This window comes from Heterodontus francisci, chromosome 17 (genome assembly GCF_036365525.1).
Source record: "Heterodontus francisci isolate sHetFra1 chromosome 17, sHetFra1.hap1, whole genome shotgun sequence".
Classification (NCBI taxonomy): domain Eukaryota; kingdom Metazoa; phylum Chordata; class Chondrichthyes; order Heterodontiformes; family Heterodontidae; genus Heterodontus; species Heterodontus francisci.
In genome coordinates this window covers 2,260,243-2,282,206 of record NC_090387.1, presented here as the reverse complement: position 1 = coordinate 2,282,206, position 21,964 = coordinate 2,260,243, and the positions used below count along the sequence as shown (strand labels likewise).

General features: G+C 44.1%; 1 protein-coding gene across 3 annotated transcripts in view; it reads right to left on the bottom strand.

Moving 5' to 3' along the window:
- The window catches only part of galns (galactosamine (N-acetyl)-6-sulfatase), a 216,167-nt gene that overhangs the window by 24,807 nt on the left and 169,396 nt on the right, over window positions 1–21,964 (bottom strand). For all 3 annotated transcript variants that reach the window (XM_068048989.1, XM_068048991.1, XM_068048990.1), the window contains 2 exons: window positions 2,369–2,472; window positions 490–626 (listed from right to left, as the gene is read on the bottom strand). In XM_068048989.1, coding sequence (XP_067905090.1) covers window positions 490–626; window positions 2,369–2,472 — 241 coding nt within the window. The remainder of the gene's footprint in view (window positions 1–489; window positions 627–2,368; window positions 2,473–21,964) is intronic.

Below are 21,964 nucleotides of genomic sequence, written 5' to 3'. Positions count from 1 at the left end.
TGTTCCTCCCCCAACAGTCCAAAGCAAAGCAAATTACAGGTGTTCAGCACCCACCTCCAGACAAAGCCTAGTTTCCAACATAAAATGTCTCTTTCTTCTCTTTAATGGTGATTGTTGTTGATGCTTTCCCTCTGCTTGGTTGTAACTGCTCTCCCTTGCTCAGTCTCGCTCCTCTCTCCACCTATGCAACCTCCAACTGCCACCAGCACTCTCAGCTGAGGCTTGTTGCTGCAATCAGCAGTCAACACTCCAATTAGACAGCAGCCAACCTAGTGCTGTACCTGTCCTGGGAGTGTTTGATGGATCGTGTGGAGAGAGCTTTACTCTCTATCTAACCCATGCCTAGGGAGTGACTGGTTCTAACCTGGGACTTGCAGTGAAAAGTGTTCTCTCTGTTCTCAGACTCTAACAGCTGGCCCCTCAATGAGCACCTATCATTTTTAAGAAGGTAAATGATTCCCTTTTCTCCTCCAAAACTGGTCCAAGTACCTGTTGATAATCTTATTCTGCATCAACACAGGTGAAAGGTCAATCCCATCCAATTGCCGGTCAGTGGGTGGTTGAAGTCCAGCCAGGATCAGGCTGGTCGTGAACAGATCCATGGCAGTACCCAGCTGATGACTGACCTGTAACCACAAAGCAAACATCAGTTCCAAGGCTCTGCCCTGTGTGAGAAAAAAACTTGAATTTACATAGCACCTTTCACAACCTCAGGATGTCCCAAAGCGTTTTACAGCTATTGAAGTATTTTTGAAGTGTAGTCTCTGTTGTAATGTAGGAAAGTGAGTGTGTGTGTGTATTTGTGTGGGTGCAGAAGAGGGTGAGTGAGGTCCATGAGCAGGCGTGTGTGGGTGGTGACACCACTCCCATACATATGAACATACAAACTAGGAGGAGTCGGCTATTCAGCCCCTCGAGCCTGCTCTGCCATTCTATAAGATCATGGCTGATTTGTTTGTGGACTCAACTCCTTTCCTGCCTACCCCCGATATCCTTTGACTTCCTTGTCAAGAATCTGTCTACCTCTGTCTTAAAAACATTCAATGACGCTGCCTCCACCTTTTCCTGTACTGCAATTTCCATCATTCCATAAAATGAAGTAAGGGAAGGAGCACGTCACAAGTCTTTTATTTTTTTATTTAGAGATACAGCACTGAAACAGGCCCTTCGGCCCGAGTCTGTGCTGACCATCAACCACCCATTTATACTAATCCTACACTAATCCCATATCCCTACAACATCCCCACCTGTCCCTATATTCCCCTACCACCTACCTCTACTAGGGGCAATTTATAATGGCCAATTTACCTATCAACTGCAAGTCTTTTGGCTGTGGGAGGAAACCGGAGCACGCGGAGGAAACCCACGCAGACACAGGGAGAACTTGCAAACTCCACACAGGCAGTACCCAGAATTGAACCCGGGTCGCTGGAGCTGTGAGGCTGCGGTGCTAAATACTGCACCACTGTGCCGCCCAATGAAGGGTTAACTACAGTCAGTGCTCCTGATGGGAACACAAACAGCCAGGACTCTGCACAGGTCACCCAGCTAATCTGAGGATAGGGAGGATTGTTGGGAAGATACCAATGCCAAGCTCACACTGGTTCCAGATCACACTTATTCCTTTGTCGATTCTTATCTGCAGCCAGTAGCTGAAGCAGCTTTTCCCCATCACCAGCTCATTTTAGATTAAATCAGACTCTTGTCTGCTGACTTCTTGACATAGTCGGCCATTAAATTCAGGTGAGTGAGGCGGACGAACAAGTCCTCAGCAGATATTCGGCTATCAGCTACAGCAGTTGTTCCTGGTAGTGTCGATGTTTAATTAATTACACTCTCTACCTCACACCTGTAAAAGGATTATAACCCCCCACCCCACAACTCCCACCTTCCACCAACCTGCCCCCACCCCCAGAATTTTACAGCACAGGAACAGGCCATTCGGCCCAACTGGTCCATGCTGGTGTTTATGCTCCACACGAGCCTTCTCAACCCAACTTCATCTCATCACATCAACATTTCCTTCCTCAGTCATGTATTTATCCAGCTTCCTCTTAAATGCATCTACGCTATTCAACGCAACCACTCCTTGTGGTAGCAAGTTCCACATACTCTCTGGGTAAAGAAGTTTCTCCTCCATTCCTTATTAGATTTACTAGTGACTGTCTTATATTTTTGGCCTCCCGTTCTGATCTCGCCCGCATTATCTCTACATTTACACTATCAAACCCTTTCATAATTTAAAGACCTCGATCAGGTTACCTCTCAGAACGACCTCGGCAAAACCCCAGGTTGGAGCGACCTCGGCACAACCCCTGGTCTGAGCAATCACAGTAACTATGGTCCCACCCGATGTAGAGATGCTCACCTGTCCGGCAGGTATGTGTCCTGGCCACCAGGCAATCGCAGGCTCTCGCATTCCTCCCTCAAACGTTGTTTCCTTTCCACACAAGAATGGACCATTACTCCCCCCTAGAGCAAGACAAACCCCAACATAATCGTGGGACAATCACTCCAGCTGCTCACACATCAACAACAACTTGTTTTTATATAGTATTTTTAATGTAATAAAATATCCCAATGTACTTCACAGAAACGTTATACCACCAAGCAACATTAGGAGCGATTAGGGCAGATGACCAAAAGCTTGAAAATGGTGAAGCAATTAAATACAGGGATGCACAACAGGCCAGAATTAGAGGAGCACAGAAATCTGAGAGAGTTGTGGGGCTGGAGGACATTTCAGAGATAGGGAAGGGCGGAGCCATGGAGGGATTTGAAAACAAGGATGAGAATTTTAAAATTAAGGTATTGCTTGACCAGGGGTCAATGTAGGTCAGCGAGCACAGGGTTGATAGGTGAACACAACTCGGTGCGAGTTAAGACATGGGCAGCAGAGTTTTGGATGACCTCAAGTTTACGGACAGTAGTATGTGAGAGGCCAGCCAGGAGTGTGTTGGAATAGCCAAGATTAGAGGTAACAAAGGCATGAACAAGGGTTTCAGCAGCAAAGAAGCTGAGGTGGTCTTAGTGATGTGAAAGCCCATCTTGGGGTCAAATATGACAGGAAGTTTGAGAACAGTCTGGTTCAGCCTCAGACAATTGCCAGTAAGAAGGATGGAGTCAGTAGCGAGGGAATGAAGTTTGAGGCGGGGACTGGAAATAATGTCTTCACTCTTCCTACTATTTAATTGGAGGAAATTTCTTCTCATCCAGTATTGGATGTCAGATAGGGAGTCTGATAATTTAGTGGAGGAGTTGAGAAAGGTGGTGGTGAGGTAGCGTACAAGTGAAAACAGGGACAGCAAAGTACATGAGAAATAGGAGGGGGCCGAGGATAGATCCTTGGGAGACACCAAAGGTAACAGTGTGGGAAGGGGAAGAGAAGCCATTGCAAATGATACTCCAGCTACAATTAGATAGGTAAGAATGGAACCAGGTGAGTGTAGTCCCACCCAGCTGGATGACTGTGGAGAGGCATTGGAGGAGGATGGTGTGGTCAACTGTGTCAAAGGCTGCAGACAGGTTGAGAAGGACGAGGAGGGAAAATTTACCCTGGTCACAGACACATAGGATGTCACGCAACTTTGGTAAAAGCAGTTTTGTACATTGGCAGGGGTATAAACCTGATTGGAAGAATTCAAACATGGAGTTCTGGGAAAGATGGACACAGCAGTTTGGTAGGAATAGGGTCGAGGGAGCAGGTGTTTGGGGGGGGGGTGGCGGGTCCCATGGACAAGATGATCTCAGAGAGGGCATGAGGGAAGACAGGAGAGAAACTAGAGAAAGATGCGAGTTCAGCGCGAGAGCAGGGGAAATCTTCAAAGGAAGTTTGGCCGGATGGGTTTGTGGAAAGGATGATCCTGGAATAGTGAGTAGTTTTAGTAGACGAGTGCAGGACCCAATAGTGCTTTCTGCAGTCCAGCCAGATCAGGCACTGAATGGCTAAACCAGTTTTTAAAATTCGTTCACGGGATGTGGGCGTTGCTGGCAAGGCCAGCGTTTATTATTCAACTCCAACTGTCCTCGAGAAGCTGGTGGTGAGCTGCCTTCTTGAACCTGCAGTCCATGTGGTGTAGGTACACCCACAGTGCTATAAGGGATGGAGTTCCAGGATTTTGTGACCCAGCGATAGTGATGAAATAGCGATATATTTCCTGGATAAACTCCCTAGTGATGTGTACTATATCCTGGATAAACCCCCTAGTGATGTGTACTATACCCTGGATAAACTCCCTAGTGATGGGTATTATACCCTGGATAAACTCCCTAGTGATGTGGACTATACCCTGGATAAACTCCCTAGTGATGGGTATTATACCCTGGATAAACTCCCTAGTGATGGGTATTATATCCTGGATAAACCCCCTAGTGATGTGTACTATACCTTGGATAAACTACCCAGTGATGTGTACTATATCCTGGATAAACCCCCTAGTGATGTGTATTATACCCTGGATAAACCCCCTAGTGATGTGTATTATACCCTGGATAAACCCCCTAGTGATGTGTATTATACCCTGGATAAACCCCCTAGTGATGGGTATTATACCCTGGATAAACCCCCTAGTGATGTGTATTATACCCTGGATAAACCCCCTAGTGATGTGTACTATACCCTGGATAAACCCCCTAGTGATGTGTACTATACCCTGGATAAACCCCCTAGTGATGTGTATTATACCCTGGATAAACCCCCTAGTGATGTGTATTATACCCTGGATAAACCCCCTAGTGATGTGTACTTCTTTTTTTCTTTCTTTCTTTTCTTTTGGGCCTCCTTATCTCGAGAGACAATGGATACGCACCTGGAGGTGGTCAGTGGTTTGTGAAGCAGCGCCTGGAGTGGCTATAAAGGCCAATTCTGGAGTGACAGGCTCTTCCACAGGTGCTGCAGAGAAATTTGTTTGTTGGGGCTGTTGCACAGTTGGCTCTCCCCTTGCGCCTCTGTCTTTTTTCCTGCCAACTACTAAGTCTCTTCGACTCGCCACAATTTAGCCCTGTCTTTATGGCTGCCCGCCAGCTCTGGCGAATGCTGGCAACTGACTCCCACGACTTGTGATCAATGTCACACGATTTCATGTCACGTTTGCAGACGTCTTTATAACGGAGACATGGACGGCCGGTGGGTCTGATACCAGTGGCGAGCTCGCTGTACAATGTGTCTTTGGGGATCCTGCCATCTTCCATGCGGCTCACATGGCCAAGCCATCTCAAGCGCCGCTGACTCAGTAGTGTGTATAAGCTGGGGGTGTTGGCCGCTTCAAGGACTTCTGTGTTGGAGATATAGTCCTGCCACCTGATGCCAAGTATTCTCCGAAGGCAGCGAAGATGGAATGAATTGAGGCGTCGCTCTTGGCTGGCATACGTTGTCCAGGCCTCGCTGCCGTAGAGCAAGGTACTGAGGACACAGGCCTGATACACTCGGACTTTTGTGTTCCGTGTCAGTGCGCCATTTTCCCACACTCTCTTGGCCAGTCTGGACATAGCAGTGGAAGCCTTACCCATGCGCTTGTTGATTTCTGCATCTAGAGACAGGTTACTGGTGATAGTTGAGCCTAGGTAGGTGAACTCTTGGACCACTTCCAGAGCGTGGTCGCCAATATTGATGGATGGAGCATTTCTGACATCCTGCCCCATGATGTTCGTTTTCTTGAGGCTGATGGTTAGGCCAAATTCATTGCAGGCAGACGCAAACCTGTCGATGAGACTCTGCAGGCATTCTTCAGTGTGAGATGTTAAAGCAGCATCGTCAGCAAAGAGGAGTTCTCTGATGAGGACTTTCCGTACTTTGGACTTCGCTCTTAGACGGGCAAGGTTGAACAACCTGCCCCCTGATCTTGTGTGGAGGAAAATTCCTTCTTCAGAGGATTTGAACGCATGTGAAAGCAGCAGGGAGAAGAAAATCCCAAAAAGTGTGGGTGCGAGAACACAGCCCTGTTTCACACCACTCAGGATAGGAAAGGGCTCTGATGAGGAGCCACCATGTTGAATTGTGCCTTTCATATTGTCATGGAATGAGGTGATGATACTTAGTAGCTTTGGTGGACATCCGATCTTTTCTAGTAGTCTGAAGAGACCACGTCTGCTGACGAGGTCAAAGGCTTTGGTGAGATCAATGAAAGCAATGTAGAGGGGCATCTGTTGTTCACGGCATTTCTCCTGTATCTGACGAAGGGAGAACAGCATGTCAATAGTCGATCTCTCTGCACGAAAGCCACACTGTGCCTCAGGGTAGACGCGCTCGGCCAGCTTCTGGAGCCTGTTCAGAGCGACTCGAGCAAAGACTTTCCCCACTATGCTGAGCAGGGAGATTCCACGGTAGTTGTTGCAGTCACCGCGGTCACCTTTGTTTTTATAGAGGGTGATGATGTTGGCATCGCGCATGTCCTGGGGTACTGCTCCCTCGTCCCAGCACAGGCATAGCAGTTCATGTAGTGCTGAGAGTATAGCAGGCTTGGCACTCTTGATTATTTCAGGGGTAATGCTGTCCTTCCCAGGGGCTTTTCCGCTGGCTAGGGAATCAATGGCATCACTGAGTTCCGATTTGGTTGGCTGTATGTCCAGCTCATCCATGACTGGTAGAGGCTGGGCTGCATTGAGGGCAGTCTCAGTGACAGCATTCTCCCTGGAGTACAGTTCTAGGTAGTGCTCAACCCAGCGGTCCATCTGTTTGCGTTGGTCAGTGATTATGTCCCCCGATTTAGATTTGATGTGTACTATACCCTGGATAAACCCCCTAGTGATGTGTACTATACCCTGGATAAACCCCCTAGTGATGGGTATTATACCCTGGATAAACCCCCTAGTGATGTGTATTATACCCTGGATAAACCCCCTAGTGATGTGTACTATACCCTGGATAAACCCCCTAGTTATGTGTATTATACCCTGGATAAACCCCCTAGTGATGGGTATTATACCCTGGATAAACCCCCTAGTGATGGGTATTATACCCTGGATAAACCCCCTAGTGATGGGTATTATACCCTGGATAAACCCCCTAGTGATGTGTATTATACCCTGGATAAACCCCCTAGTGATGGGTATTATACCCTGGATAAACCCCCTAGTGATGTGTACTATACCCTGGATCAACTCGCTCGTGATGTGTATTATACCCTGGATAAACCCCCTAGTGATGTGTACTATACCCTGGATCAACTCGCTCGTGATGTGTATTATACCCTGGATAAACCCCCTAGTGATGTGTACTATACCCTGGATCAACTCGCTCGTGATGTGTATTATACCCTGGATAAACCCCCTAGTGATGTGTACTATACCCTGGATAAACTACCCAGTGATGTGTACTATACCCTGGATAAACCCCCTAGTGATGTGTACTATACCCTGGATAAACTCCCTAGTGATGTGTACTATACCCTGGATAAACTCCCTAGTGATGTGTACTATACCCTGGATAAACCCCCTAGTGATGTGTATTATACCCTGGATAAACCCCCTAGTGATGTGTACTATACCCTGGATAAACCCCCTAGTGATGTGAAAAACCCTGGATCAACTCCCTAGTGATATGTATTCTACCCTGGATAAACTCCATAGTGATGTGTATTATACCCTGGATAAACTCCCTAGTGATGTGTATTAAACCCTGGATAAACTCCCTAGTGATGTGTATTAAACCCTGGATCAACTCCCTAGTGATGTGTATTATACCCTGGATAAACTCCCTAGTGATGTGTATTAAACCCTGGATAAACTCCCTAGTGATGTGTATTCTACCCTGGATCAACTCGCTCGTAATGTGTATTCTACCCTGGATAAACCCCCTAGTGATGTGTACTATACCCTGGATAAACTCCCTAGTGATGTGTACTATACCCTGGATCAACTTGCTCGTGATGTGTATTATACCCTGGATAAACCCCCTAGTGATGTGTACTATACCCTGGATAAACTACCCAGTGATGTGTACTATACCCTGGATAAACCCCCTCGTGATGTGTACTATACCCTGGATAAACTACCCAGTGATGTGTACTATACCCTGGATAAACCCCCTAGTGATGTGTACTATACCCTGGATAAACTCCCTAGTGATGTGTACTATACCCTGGATAAACTCCCTCGTGATGTGTACTATACCCTGGATAAACCCCCTAGTGATGTGTATTATACCCTGGATAAACCCCCTAGTGATGTGTACTATACCCTGGATAAACCCCCTAGTGATGTGTACTATACCCTGGATAAGCCCCCTAGTGATGTGTACTATACCCTGGATAAACTCCCTAGTGATGTGTACTATACCCTGGATAAACCCCCTAGTGATGTGTACTATACAGTGGATAAACCCCCTAGTGATGTGTACTATACCCTGGATAAACCCCCTAGTGATGTGTACTATACAGTGGATAAACCCCCTAGTGATGTGGACTATACCCTGGATAAACCCCCGAGTGATGTGTACTATACCCTGGATAAACTCCCTAGTGATGTGTACTATACCCTGGATAAACCCCCTAGTGATGTGTACTATACAGTGGATAAACCCCCTAGTGATGTGTACTATACCCTGGATAAACTCCCTAGTGATGTGTACTATACCCTGGATAAACCCCCTAGTGATGTGTACGATACCCTGGATAAACCCCCTAGTGATGTGTACTATACCCTGGATAAACTCCCTAGTGATGTGTACTTTACAGTGGATAAACCCCCTAGTGATGTGTACTTCTTCTTTCTTTCTTTTGGGCCTCCTTATCTCGAGAGACAATGGATCTATACAGTGGATAAACCCCCTAGTGATGTGTACTATACCCTGGATAAACCCCCTAGTGATGTGTACTATACAGTGGATAAACCCCCTAGTGATGTGTACTATACCCTGGATAAACCCCCGAGTGATGTGTACTATACCCTGGATAAACTCCCTAGTGATGTGTACTATACCCTGGATAAACCCCCTAGTGATGTGTACTATACAGTGGATAAACCCCCTAGTGATGTGTACTATACCCTGGATAAACCCCCTAGTGATGTGTACTATACCCTGGATAAACCCCCTAGTGATGTGTACTATACCCTGGATAAACTCCCTAGTGATGTGTACTTTACAGTGGATAAACCCCCTAGTGATGTGTACTATACCCTGGATAAACCCCCTAGTGATGTGTACTATACCCTGGATAAACCCCCTAGTGATGTGTACTATACCCTGGATAAACTCCCTAGTGATGTGTATTATACCCTGGATAAACCCCCTAGTGATGTGTACTATACCCTGGATAAACTCCCTAGTTAAGTGTACTATACCCTGGATAAACCCCCTAGTGATGTGTACTATACAGTGGATAAACCCCCTAGTGATGTGTACTATACCCTGGATAAACCCCCTAGTGATGTGTACTATACAGTGGATAAACCCCCTAGTGATGTGTACTATACCCTGGATAAACTCCCTAGTGATGTGTACTATACCCTGGATAAACCCCCTAGTGATGTGTACAATACCCTGGATAAACCCCCTAGTGACGTGTACTATACCCTGGATAAACTACCTAATGATGTGTACTATACCCTGGATAAAATCCCTCGTGATGTGTACTATACCCTGGATAAACTCCCTAGTGATGTGTACTATACCCTGGATAAACCCCCTAGTGATGTGTATTATACCCTGGATAAACCCCCTAGTGATGTGTACTATACCCTGGATAAACCCCCTAGTGATGTGTATTATACCCTGGATAAACCCCTTAGTGATGTGTACTATACCCTGGATAAACCCCGTAGTGATGTGTACTATACCCTGGATAAACTACCTAATGATGTGTACTATACCCTGGATAAACTCCCTAGTGATGTGTACTATACCCTGGATAAACCCCCAAGTGATGTGTACTATACCCTGGATAAACTACCTAATGATGTGTACTATACCCTGGATAAACTACCTAATGATGTGTACTATACCCTGGATAAACTACCTAATGATGTGTATTATACCCTGGATAAACCCCCTAGTGATGTGTACGATACCCTGGATAAACTCCCTAGTGATGGGTATTGTAGCCTGGATAAACCCCCTAGTGATGTGTACTATACCCTGGATAAACTACCTAATGATGTGTACTATACCCTGGATAAACTACCTAATGATGTGTACTATACCCTGGATAAACTACCTAATGATGTGTATTATACCCTGGATAAACCCCCTAGTGATGTGTACGATACCCTGGATAAACTCCCTAGTGATGGGTATTATACCCTGGATAAACTACCTAATGATGTGTACTATACCCTGGATAAACTCCCTAGTGATGTGTATTATACCCTGGATAAAGCCCCTAGTGATGTGTATTATACCCTGGATAAACCCCCTAGTGATGTGTACTATACCCTGGATAAACTACCTAATGATGTGTACTATACCCTGGATAAATTACCTAATGATGTGTACTATACCCTGGATAAACTCCCTAGTGATGTGTATTATACCCTGGATAAACCCCCTAGTGATGTGTACTATACAGTGGATAAACCCCCTAGTGATGTGTACTATACCCTGGATAAACCCCCGAGTGATGTGTACTATACCCTGGATAAACTCCCTAGTGATGTGTACTATACCCTGGATAAACCCCCTAGTGATGTGTACTATACAGTGGATAAACCCCCTAGTGATGTGTACTATACCCTGGATAAACTCCCTAGTGATGTGTACTATACCCTGGATAAACCCCCTAGTGATGTGTACGATACCCTGGATAAACCCCCTAGTGATGTGTACTATACCCTGGATAAACTCCCTAGTGATGTGTACTTTACAGTGGATAAACCCCCTAGTGATGTGTACTTCTTCTTTCTTTCTTTTGGGCCTCCTTATCTCGAGAGACAATGGATCTATACAGTGGATAAACCCCCTAGTGATGTGTACTATACCCTGGATAAACCCCCTAGTGATGTGTACTATACAGTGGATAAACCCCCTAGTGATGTGTACTATACCCTGGATAAACCCCCGAGTGATGTGTACTATACCCTGGATAAACTCCCTAGTGATGTGTACTATACCCTGGATAAACCCCCTAGTGATGTGTACTATACAGTGGATAAACCCCCTAGTGATGTGTACTATACCCTGGATAAACCCCCTAGTGATGTGTACTATACCCTGGATAAACCCCCTAGTGATGTGTACTATACCCTGGATAAACTCCCTAGTGATGTGTACTTTACAGTGGATAAACCCCCTAGTGATGTGTACTATACCCTGGATAAACCCCCTAGTGATGTGTACTATACCCTGGATAAACCCCCTAGTGATGTGTACTATACCCTGGATAAACTCCCTAGTGATGTGTATTATACCCTGGATAAACCCCCTAGTGATGTGTACTATACCCTGGATAAACTCCCTAGTTAAGTGTACTATACCCTGGATAAACCCCCTAGTGATGTGTACTATACAGTGGATAAACCCCCTAGTGATGTGTACTATACCCTGGATAAACCCCCTAGTGATGTGTACTATACAGTGGATAAACCCCCTAGTGATGTGTACTATACCCTGGATAAACTCCCTAGTGATGTGTACTATACCCTGGATAAACCCCCTAGTGATGTGTACAATACCCTGGATAAACCCCCTAGTGACGTGTACTATACCCTGGATAAACTACCTAATGATGTGTACTATACCCTGGATAAAATCCCTCGTGATGTGTACTATACCCTGGATAAACTCCCTAGTGATGTGTACTATACCCTGGATAAACCCCCTAGTGATGTGTATTATACCCTGGATAAACCCCCTAGTGATGTGTACTATACCCTGGATAAACCCCCTAGTGATGTGTATTATACCCTGGATAAACCCCTTAGTGATGTGTACTATACCCTGGATAAACCCCGTAGTGATGTGTACTATACCCTGGATAAACTACCTAATGATGTGTACTATACCCTGGATAAACTCCCTAGTGATGTGTACTATACCCTGGATAAACCCCCAAGTGATGTGTACGATACCCTGGATAAACTCCCTAGTGATGGGTATTATACCCTGGATAAACTCCCTAGTGATGTGTACTATACCCTGGATAAACTACCTAATGATGTGTACTATACCCTGGATAAACTACCTAATGATGTGTACTATACCCTGGATAAACTCCCTAGTGATGTGTACTATACCCTGGATAAACTACCTAATGATGTGTACTATACCCTGGATAAACTACCTAATGATGTGTACTATACCCTGGATAAACTACCTAATGATGTGTATTATACCCTGGATAAACCCCCTAGTGATGTGTACGATACCCTGGATAAACTCCCTAGTGATGGGTATTATACCCTGGATAAACTACCTAATGATGTGTACTATACCCTGGATAAACTACCTAATGATGTGTACTATACCCTGGATAAACTCCCTAGTGATGTGTACTATACCCTGGATAAACTACCTAATGATGTGTACTATACCCTGGATAAACTACCTAATGATGTGTACTATACCCTGGATAAACTACCTAATGATGTGTACTATACCCTGGATAAACTACCTAATGATGTGTATTATACCCTGGATAAACTACCTAATGATGTGTACTATACCCTGGATAAACTACCTAATGATGTGTATTATACCCTGGATAAACTACCTAATGATGTGTACTATACCCTGGATAAACTACCTAATGATGTGTATTATACCCTGGATAAACCCCCTAGTGATGTGTACGATACCCTGGATAAACTACCTAATGATGTGTACTATACCCTGGATAAACTACCTAATGATGTGTACTATACCCTGGATAAACTACCTAATGATGTGTATTATACCCTGGATAAACCCCCTAGTGATGTGTACGATACCCTGGATAAACTCCCTAGTGATGGGTATTATACCCTGGATAAACTACCTAATGATGTGTACTATACCCTGGATAAACTACCTAATGATGTGTACTATACCCTGGATAAACTCCCTAGTGATGTGTATTATACCCTGGATAAAGCCCCTAGTGATGTGTATTATACCCTGGATAAACCCCCTAGTGATGTGTACTATACCCTGGATAAACTACCTAATGATGTGTACTATACCCTGGATAAACTACCTAATGATGTGTACTATACCCTGGATAAACTCCCTAGTGATGTGTATTATACCCTGGATAAACCCCCTAGTGATGTGTATTATACCCTGGATAAACCCCCTAGTGATGTGTATTATACCCTGGATAAACCCCCTAGTGATGTGTACTATACCCTGGATAAACTACCTAATGATGTGTACTATACCCTGGATAAACTACCTAATGATGTGTACTATACCCTGGATAAACTCCCTAGTGATGTGTATTATACCCTGGATAAACCCCCTAGTGATGTGTATTATACCCTGGATAAACCCCCTAGTGATGTGTACTATACCCTGGATAAACTACCTAATGATGTGTACTATACCCTGGATAAACTCCCTAGTGATGTGTATTATACCCTGGATAAACCCCCTAGTGATGTGTATTATACCCTGGATAAACTCCCTAGTGATGTGTATTATACCCTGGATAAACCCCCTAGTGATGTGTATTATACCCTGGATAAACCCCCTAGTGATGTGTATTATACCCTGGATAAACCCCCTAGTGATGTGTATTATACCCTGGATAAACCCCCTAGTGATGTGTACTATACCCTGGATAAACCCCCTAGTGATGTGTATTATACCCTGGATAAACCCCCTAGTGATGTGTATTATACCCTGGATAAACCCCCTAGTGATGTGTATTATACCCTGGATAAACTACCTAATGATGTGTACTATACCCTGCATAAACTACCTAATGATGTGTACTATACCCTGGATAAACTCCCTAGTGATGTGTACTATACCCTGGATAAACTCCCTAGTGATGGGTATTATACCCTGGATAAACTACCTAATGATGTGTACTATACCCTGGATAAACTACCTAATGATGTGTACTATACCCTGGATAAACTACCTAATGATGTGTACTATACCCTGGATAAACTCCCTAGTGATGTGTATTATACCCTGGATAAACCCCCTAGTGATGTGTATTATACCCTGGATAAACCCCCTAGTGATGTGTATTATACCCTGGATAAACCCCCTAGTGATGTGTATTATACCCTGGATAAACCCCCTAGTGATGTGTACTATACCCTGGATAAACCCCCTAGTGATGTGTATTATACCCTGGATAAACCCCCTAGTGATGTGTATTATACCCTGGATAAACTCCCTAGTGATGTGTACTATACCCTGGATAAACCCCCTAGTGATGTGTATTATACCCTGGATAAACTCCCTAGTGATGTGTATTATACCCTGGATAAACTCCCTAGTGATGTGTACTATACCCTGGATAAACCCCCTAGTGATGTGTATTATACCCTGGATAAACCCCCTAGTGATGTGTATTATACCCTGGATAAACTCCCTAGTGATGTGTACTATACCCTGGATAAACTCCCTAGTGATGGGTATTATACCCTGGATAAACTCCCTAGTGATGTGTACTATACCCTGGATAAACTCCCTCGTGATGTGTATTATACCCTGGATAAACCCCCCAGTGATGTGTATTATACCCTGGATAAACTCCCTAGTGATGTGTACTATACCCTGGATAAACTCCCTCGTGATGTGTATTATACCCTGGATAAACTCCCTAGTGATGGGTATTATACCCTGGATAAACCCCCTAGTGATGTCTATTATACCCTGGATAAACTCCCTAGTGATGGGTATTATACCCTGGATAAACTCCCTCGTGATGTGTATTATACCCTGGATAAACTCCCTAGTGATGGGTATTATACCCTGGATAAACCCCCTAGTGATGTGTATTATACCCTGGATAAACTCCCTAGTGATGTGTATTATACCCTGGATAAACTCCCTAGTGATGGGTATTATACCCTGGATAAACCCCCTAGTGATGTGTATTATACCCTGGATAAACCCCCTAGTGATGTGTACTATACCCTGGATAAACTCCCTCGTGATGTGTATTATACCCTGGATAAACTCCCTCGTGATGTGTATTATACCCTGGATAAACTCCCTAGGGATGTGTATTATACCCTGGATAAACCCCCTAGTGATGTGTATTATACCCTGGATAAACTCCCTAGTGATGTGTACTATACCCTGGATAAACTCCCTAGTGATGTGTATTATACCCTGGATAAACTCCCTCGTGATGTGTATTATACCCTGGATAAACTCCCTAGTGATGTGTACTATACCCTGGATAAACTCCCTAGTGATGTGTATTATACCCTGGATAAACTCCCTAGTGATGTGTACTGTACCCTGGATAAACCCCCTAGTGATGTGTATTATACCCTGGATAAACCCCCTAGTGATGTGTATTATACCCTGGATAAACCCCCTAGTGATGTGTATTATACCCTGGATAAACTCCCTAGTGATGTGTATTATACCCTGGATAAACTCCCTAGTGATGTGTATTATACCCTGGATAAACTCCCTAGTGATGTGTACTATACCCTGGATAAACTCCCTAGTGATGTGTATTATACCCTGGATAAACTCCCTCGTGATGTGTATTATACCCTGGATAAACTCCCTAGTGATGTGTACTATACCCTGGATAAACTCCCTAGTGATGTGTATTATACCCTGGATAAACTCCCTAGTGATGTGTACTATACCCTGGATCAACTTGCTCGTGATGTGTATTATACCCTGGATAAACCCCCTAGTGATGTGTACTATACCCTGGATAAACTACCCAGTGATGTGTACTATACCCTGGATAAACCCCCTAGTGATGTGTACTATACCCTGGATAAACTACCCAGTGATGTGTACTATACCCTGGATAAACCCCCTAGTGATGTGTACTATACCCTGGATAAACTCCCTAGTGATGTGTACTATACCCTGGATAAACTCCCTAGTGATGTGTACTATACCCTGGATAAACCCCCTAGTGATGTGTATTATACCCTGGATAAACCCCCTAGTGATGTGTACTATACCCTGGATAAACCCCCTAGTGATGTGTACTATACCCTGGATAAGCCCCCTAGTGATGTGTACTATACCCTGGATAAACTCCCTAGTGATGTGTACTATACCCTGGATAAACCCCCTAGTGATGTGTACTATACAGTGGATAAACCCCCTAGTGATGTGTACTATACCCTGGATAAACCCCCTAGTGATGTGTACTATACAGTGGATAAACCCCCTAGTGATGTGTACTATACCCTGGATAAACCCCCGAGTGATGTGTACTATACCCTGGATAAACTCCCTAGTGATGTGTACTATACCCTGGATAAACCCCCTAGTGATGTGTACTATACAGTGGATAAACCCCCTAGTGATGTGTACTATACCCTGGATAAACCCCCTAGTGATGTGTATTATACCCTGGATAAACTCCCTAGTGATGTGTACTATACCCTGGATAAACTCCCTAGTGATGTGTATTATACCCTGGATAAACTCCCTCGTGATGTGTATTATACCCTGGATAAACTCCCTAGTGATGTGTACTATACCCTGGATAAACTCCCTAGTGATGTGTATTATACCCTGGATAAACTCCCTAGTGATGTGTACTATACCCTGGATCAACTTGCTCGTGATGTGTATTATACCCTGGATAAACCCCCTAGTGATGTGTACTATACCCTGGATAAACTACCCAGTGATGTGTACTATACCCTGGATAAACCCCCTAGTGATGTGTACTATACCCTGGATAAACTACCCAGTGATGTGTACTATACCCTGGATAAACCCCCTAGTGATGTGTACTATACCCTGGATAAACTCCCTAGTGATGTGTACTATACCCTGGATAAACTCCCTAGTGATGTGTACTATACCCTGGATAAACCCCCTAGTGATGTGTATTATACCCTGGATAAACCCCCTAGTGATGTGTACTATACCCTGGATAAACCCCCTAGTGATGTGTACTATACCCTGGATAAGCCCCCTAGTGATGTGTACTATACCCTGGATAAACTCCCTAGTGATGTGTACTATACCCTGGATAAACCCCCTAGTGATGTGTACTATACAGTGGATAAACCCCCTAGTGATGTGTACTATACCCTGGATAAACCCCCTAGTGATGTGTACTATACAGTGGATAAACCCCCTAGTGATGTGTACTATACCCTGGATAAACCCCCGAGTGATGTGTACTATACCCTGGATAAACTCCCTAGTGATGTGTACTATACCCTGGATAAACCCCCTAGTGATGTGTACTATACAGTGGATAAACCCCCTAGTGATGTGTACTATACCCTGGATAAACTCCCTAGTGATGTGTACTATACCCTGGATAAACCCCCTAGTGATGTGTACGATACCCTGGATAAACCCCCTAGTGATGTGTACTATACCCTGGATAAACTCCCTAGTGATGTGTACTTTACAGTGGATAAACCCCCTAGTGATGTGTACTTCTTCTTTCTTTCTTTTGGGCCTCCTTATCTCGAGAGACAATGGATCTATACAGTGGATAAACCCCCTAGTGATGTGTACTATACCCTGGATAAACCCCCTAGTGATGTGTACTATACAGTGGATAAACCCCCTAGTGATGTGTACTATACCCTGGATAAACCCCCGAGTGATGTGTACTATACCCTGGATAAACTCCCTAGTGATGTGTACTATACCCTGGATAAACCCCCTAGTGATGTGTACTATACAGTGGATAAACCCCCTAGTGATGTGTACTATACCCTGGATAAACCCCCTAGTGATGTGTACTATACCCTGGATAAACCCCCTAGTGATGTGTACTATACCCTGGATAAACTCCCTAGTGATGTGTACTTTACAGTGGATAAACCCCCTAGTGATGTGTACTATACCCTGGATAAACCCCCTAGTGATGTGTACTATACCCTGGATAAACCCCCTAGTGATGTGTACTATACCCTGGATAAACTCCCTAGTGATGTGTATTATACCCTGGATAAACCCCCTAGTGATGTGTACTATACCCTGGATAAACTCCCTAGTTATGTGTACTATACCCTGGATAAACCCCCTAGTGATGTGTACTATACAGTGGATAAACCCCCTAGTGATGTGTACTATACCCTGGATAAACCCCCTAGTGATGTGTACTATACAGTGGATAAACCCCCTAGTGATGTGTACTATACCCTGGATAAACTCCCTAGTGATGTGTACTATACCCTGGATAAACCCCCTAGTGATGTGTACAATACCCTGGATAAACCCCCTAGTGACGTGTACTATACCCTGGATAAACTACCTAATGATGTGTACTATACCCTGGATAAAATCCCTCGTGATGTGTACTATACCCTGGATAAACTCCCTAGTGATGTGTACTATACCCTGGATAAACCCCCTAGTGATGTGTATTATACCCTGGATAAACCCCCTAGTGATGTGTACTATACCCTGGATAAACCCCCTAGTGATGTGTATTATACCCTGGATAAACCCCTTAGTGATGTGTACTATACCCTGGATAAACCCCGTAGTGATGTGTACTATACCCTGGATAAACTCCCTAGTGATGTGTACTATACCCTGGATAAACCCCCAAGTGATGTGTACTATACCCTGGATAAACTACCTAATGATGTGTACTATACCCTGGATAAACTACCTAATGATGTGTACTATACCCTGGATAAACTACCTAATGATGTGTATTATACCCTGGATAAACCCCCTAGTGATGTGTACTATACCCTGGATAAACTCCCTAGTGATGGGTATTATACCCTGGATAAACTACCTAATGATGTGTACTATACCCTGGATAAACTACCTAATGATGTGTATTATACCCTGGATAAACCCCCTAGTGATGTGTATTATACCCTGGATAAACCCCCTAGTGATGTGTATTATACCCTGGATAAACCCCCTCGTGATGTGTACTATACCCTGGATAAACTACCTAATGATGTGTACTATACCCTGGATAAACTCCCTAGTGATGTGTATTATACCCTGGATAAACCCCCTAGTGATGTGTATTATACCCTGGATAAACTCCCTAGTGATGTGTATTATACCCTGGATAAACCCCCTAGTGATGTGTATTATACCCTGGATAAACCCCCTAGTGATGTGTATTATACCCTGGATAAACCCCCTAGTGATGTGTATTATACCCTGGATAAACCCCCTAGTGATGTGTACTATACCCTGGATAAACCCCCTAGTGATGTGTATTATACCCTGGATAAACCCCCTAGTGATGTGTATTATACCCTGGATAAACGCCCTAGTGATGTGTACTATACCCTGGATAAACCCCCTAGTGATGTGTATTATACCCTGGATAAACTACCTAATGATGTGTACTATACCCTGGATAAACTACCTAATGATGTGTACTATACCCTGGATAAACTCCCTAGTGATGTGTACTATACCCTGGATAAACTCCCTAGTGATGGGTATTATACCCTGGATAAACTACCTAATGATGTGTACTATACCCTGGATAAACTACCTAATGATGTGTACTATACCCTGGATAAACTACCTAATGATGTGTACTATACCCTGGATAAACTCCCTAGTGATGTGTATTATACCCTGGATAAACCCCCTAGTGATGTGTATTATACCCTGGATAAACCCCCTAGTGATGTGTATTATACCCTGGATAAACCCCCTAGTGATGTGTATTATACCCTGGATAAACCCCCTAGTGATGTGTACTATACCCTGGATAAACCCCCTAGTGATGTGTATTATACCCTGGATAAACCCCCTAGTGATGTGTATTATACCCTGGATAAACTCCCTAGTGATGTGTACTATACCCTGGATAAACCCCCTAGTGATGTGTATTATACCCTGGATAAACTCCCTAGTGATGTGTATTATACCCTGGATAAACTCCCTAGTGATGTGTACTATACCCTGGATAAACCCCCTAGTGATGTGTATTATACCCTGGATAAACCCCCTAGTGATGTGTATTATACCCTGGATAAACTCCCTAGTGATGTGTACTATACCCTGGATAAACTCCCTAGTGATGGGTATTATACCCTGGATAAACTCCCTAGTGATGTGTACTATACCCTGGATAAACTCCCTCGTGATGTGTATTATACCCTGGATAAACCCCCCAGTGATGTGTATTATACCCTGGATAAACTCCCTAGTGATGTGTACTATACCCTGGATAAACTCCCTCGTGATGTGTATTATACCCTGGATAAACTCCCTAGTGATGGGTATTATACCCTGGATAAACCCCCTAGTGATGTCTATTATACCCTGGATAAACTCCCTAGTGATGGGTATTATACCCTGGATAAACTCCCTCGTGATGTGTATTATACCCTGGATAAACTCCCTAGTGATGGGTATTATACCCTGGATAAACCCCCTAGTGATGTGTATTATACCCTGGATAAACTCCCTAGTGATGTGTATTATACCCTGGATAAACTCCCTAGTGATGGGTATTATACCCTGGATAAACCCCCTAGTGATGTGTATTATACCCTGGATAAACCCCCTAGTGATGTGTACTATACCCTGGATAAACTCCCTCGTGATGTGTATTATACCCTGGATAAACTCCCTCGTGATGTGTATTATACCCTGGATAAACTCCCTAGGGATGTGTATTATACCCTGGATAAACCCCCTAGTGATGTGTATTATACCCTGGATAAACTCCCTAGTGATGTGTACTATACCCTGGATAAACTCCCTAGTGATGTGTATTATACCCTGGATAAACTCCCTCGTGATGTGTATTATACCCTGGATAAACTCCCTAGTGATGTGTACTATACCCTGGATAAACTCCCTAGTGATGTGTATTATACCCTGGATAAACTCCCTAGTGATGTGTACTGTACCCTGGATAAACCCCCTAGTGATGTGTATTATACCCTGGATAAACCCCCTAGTGATGTGTATTATACCCTGGATAAACCCCCTAGTGATGTGTATTATACCCTGGATAAACTCCCTAGTGATGTGTATTATACCCTGGATAAACTCCCTAGTGATGTGTATTATACCCTGGATAAACTCCCTAGTGATGTGTACTATACCCTGGATAAACTCCCTAGTGATGTGTATTATACCCTGGATAAACTCCCTCGTGATGTGTATTATACCCTGGATAAACTCCCTAGTGATGTGTACTATACCCTGGATAAACTCCCTAGTGATGTGTATTATACCCTGGATAAACTCCCTAGTGATGTGTACTATACCCTGGATCAACTTGCTCGTGATGTGTATTATACCCTGGATAAACCCCCTAGTGATGTGTACTATACCCTGGATAAACTACCCAGTGATGTGTACTATACCCTGGATAAACCCCCTAGTGATGTGTACTATACCCTGGATAAACTACCCAGTGATGTGTACTATACCCTGGATAAACCCCCTAGTGATGTGTACTATACCCTGGATAAACTCCCTAGTGATGTGTACTATACCCTGGATAAACTCCCTAGTGATGTGTACTATACCCTGGATAAACCCCCTAGTGATGTGTATTATACCCTGGATAAACCCCCTAGTGATGTGTACTATACCCTGGATAAACCCCCTAGTGATGTGTACTATACCCTGGATAAGCCCCCTAGTGATGTGTACTATACCCTGGATAAACTCCCTAGTGATGTGTACTATACCCTGGATAAACCCCCTAGTGATGTGTACTATACAGTGGATAAACCCCCTAGTGATGTGTACTATACCCTGGATAAACCCCCTAGTGATGTGTACTATACAGTGGATAAACCCCCTAGTGATGTGTACTATACCCTGGATAAACCCCCGAGTGATGTGTACTATACCCTGGATAAACTCCCTAGTGATGTGTACTATACCCTGGATAAACCCCCTAGTGATGTGTACTATACAGTGGATAAACCCCCTAGTGATGTGTACTATACCCTGGATAAACTCCCT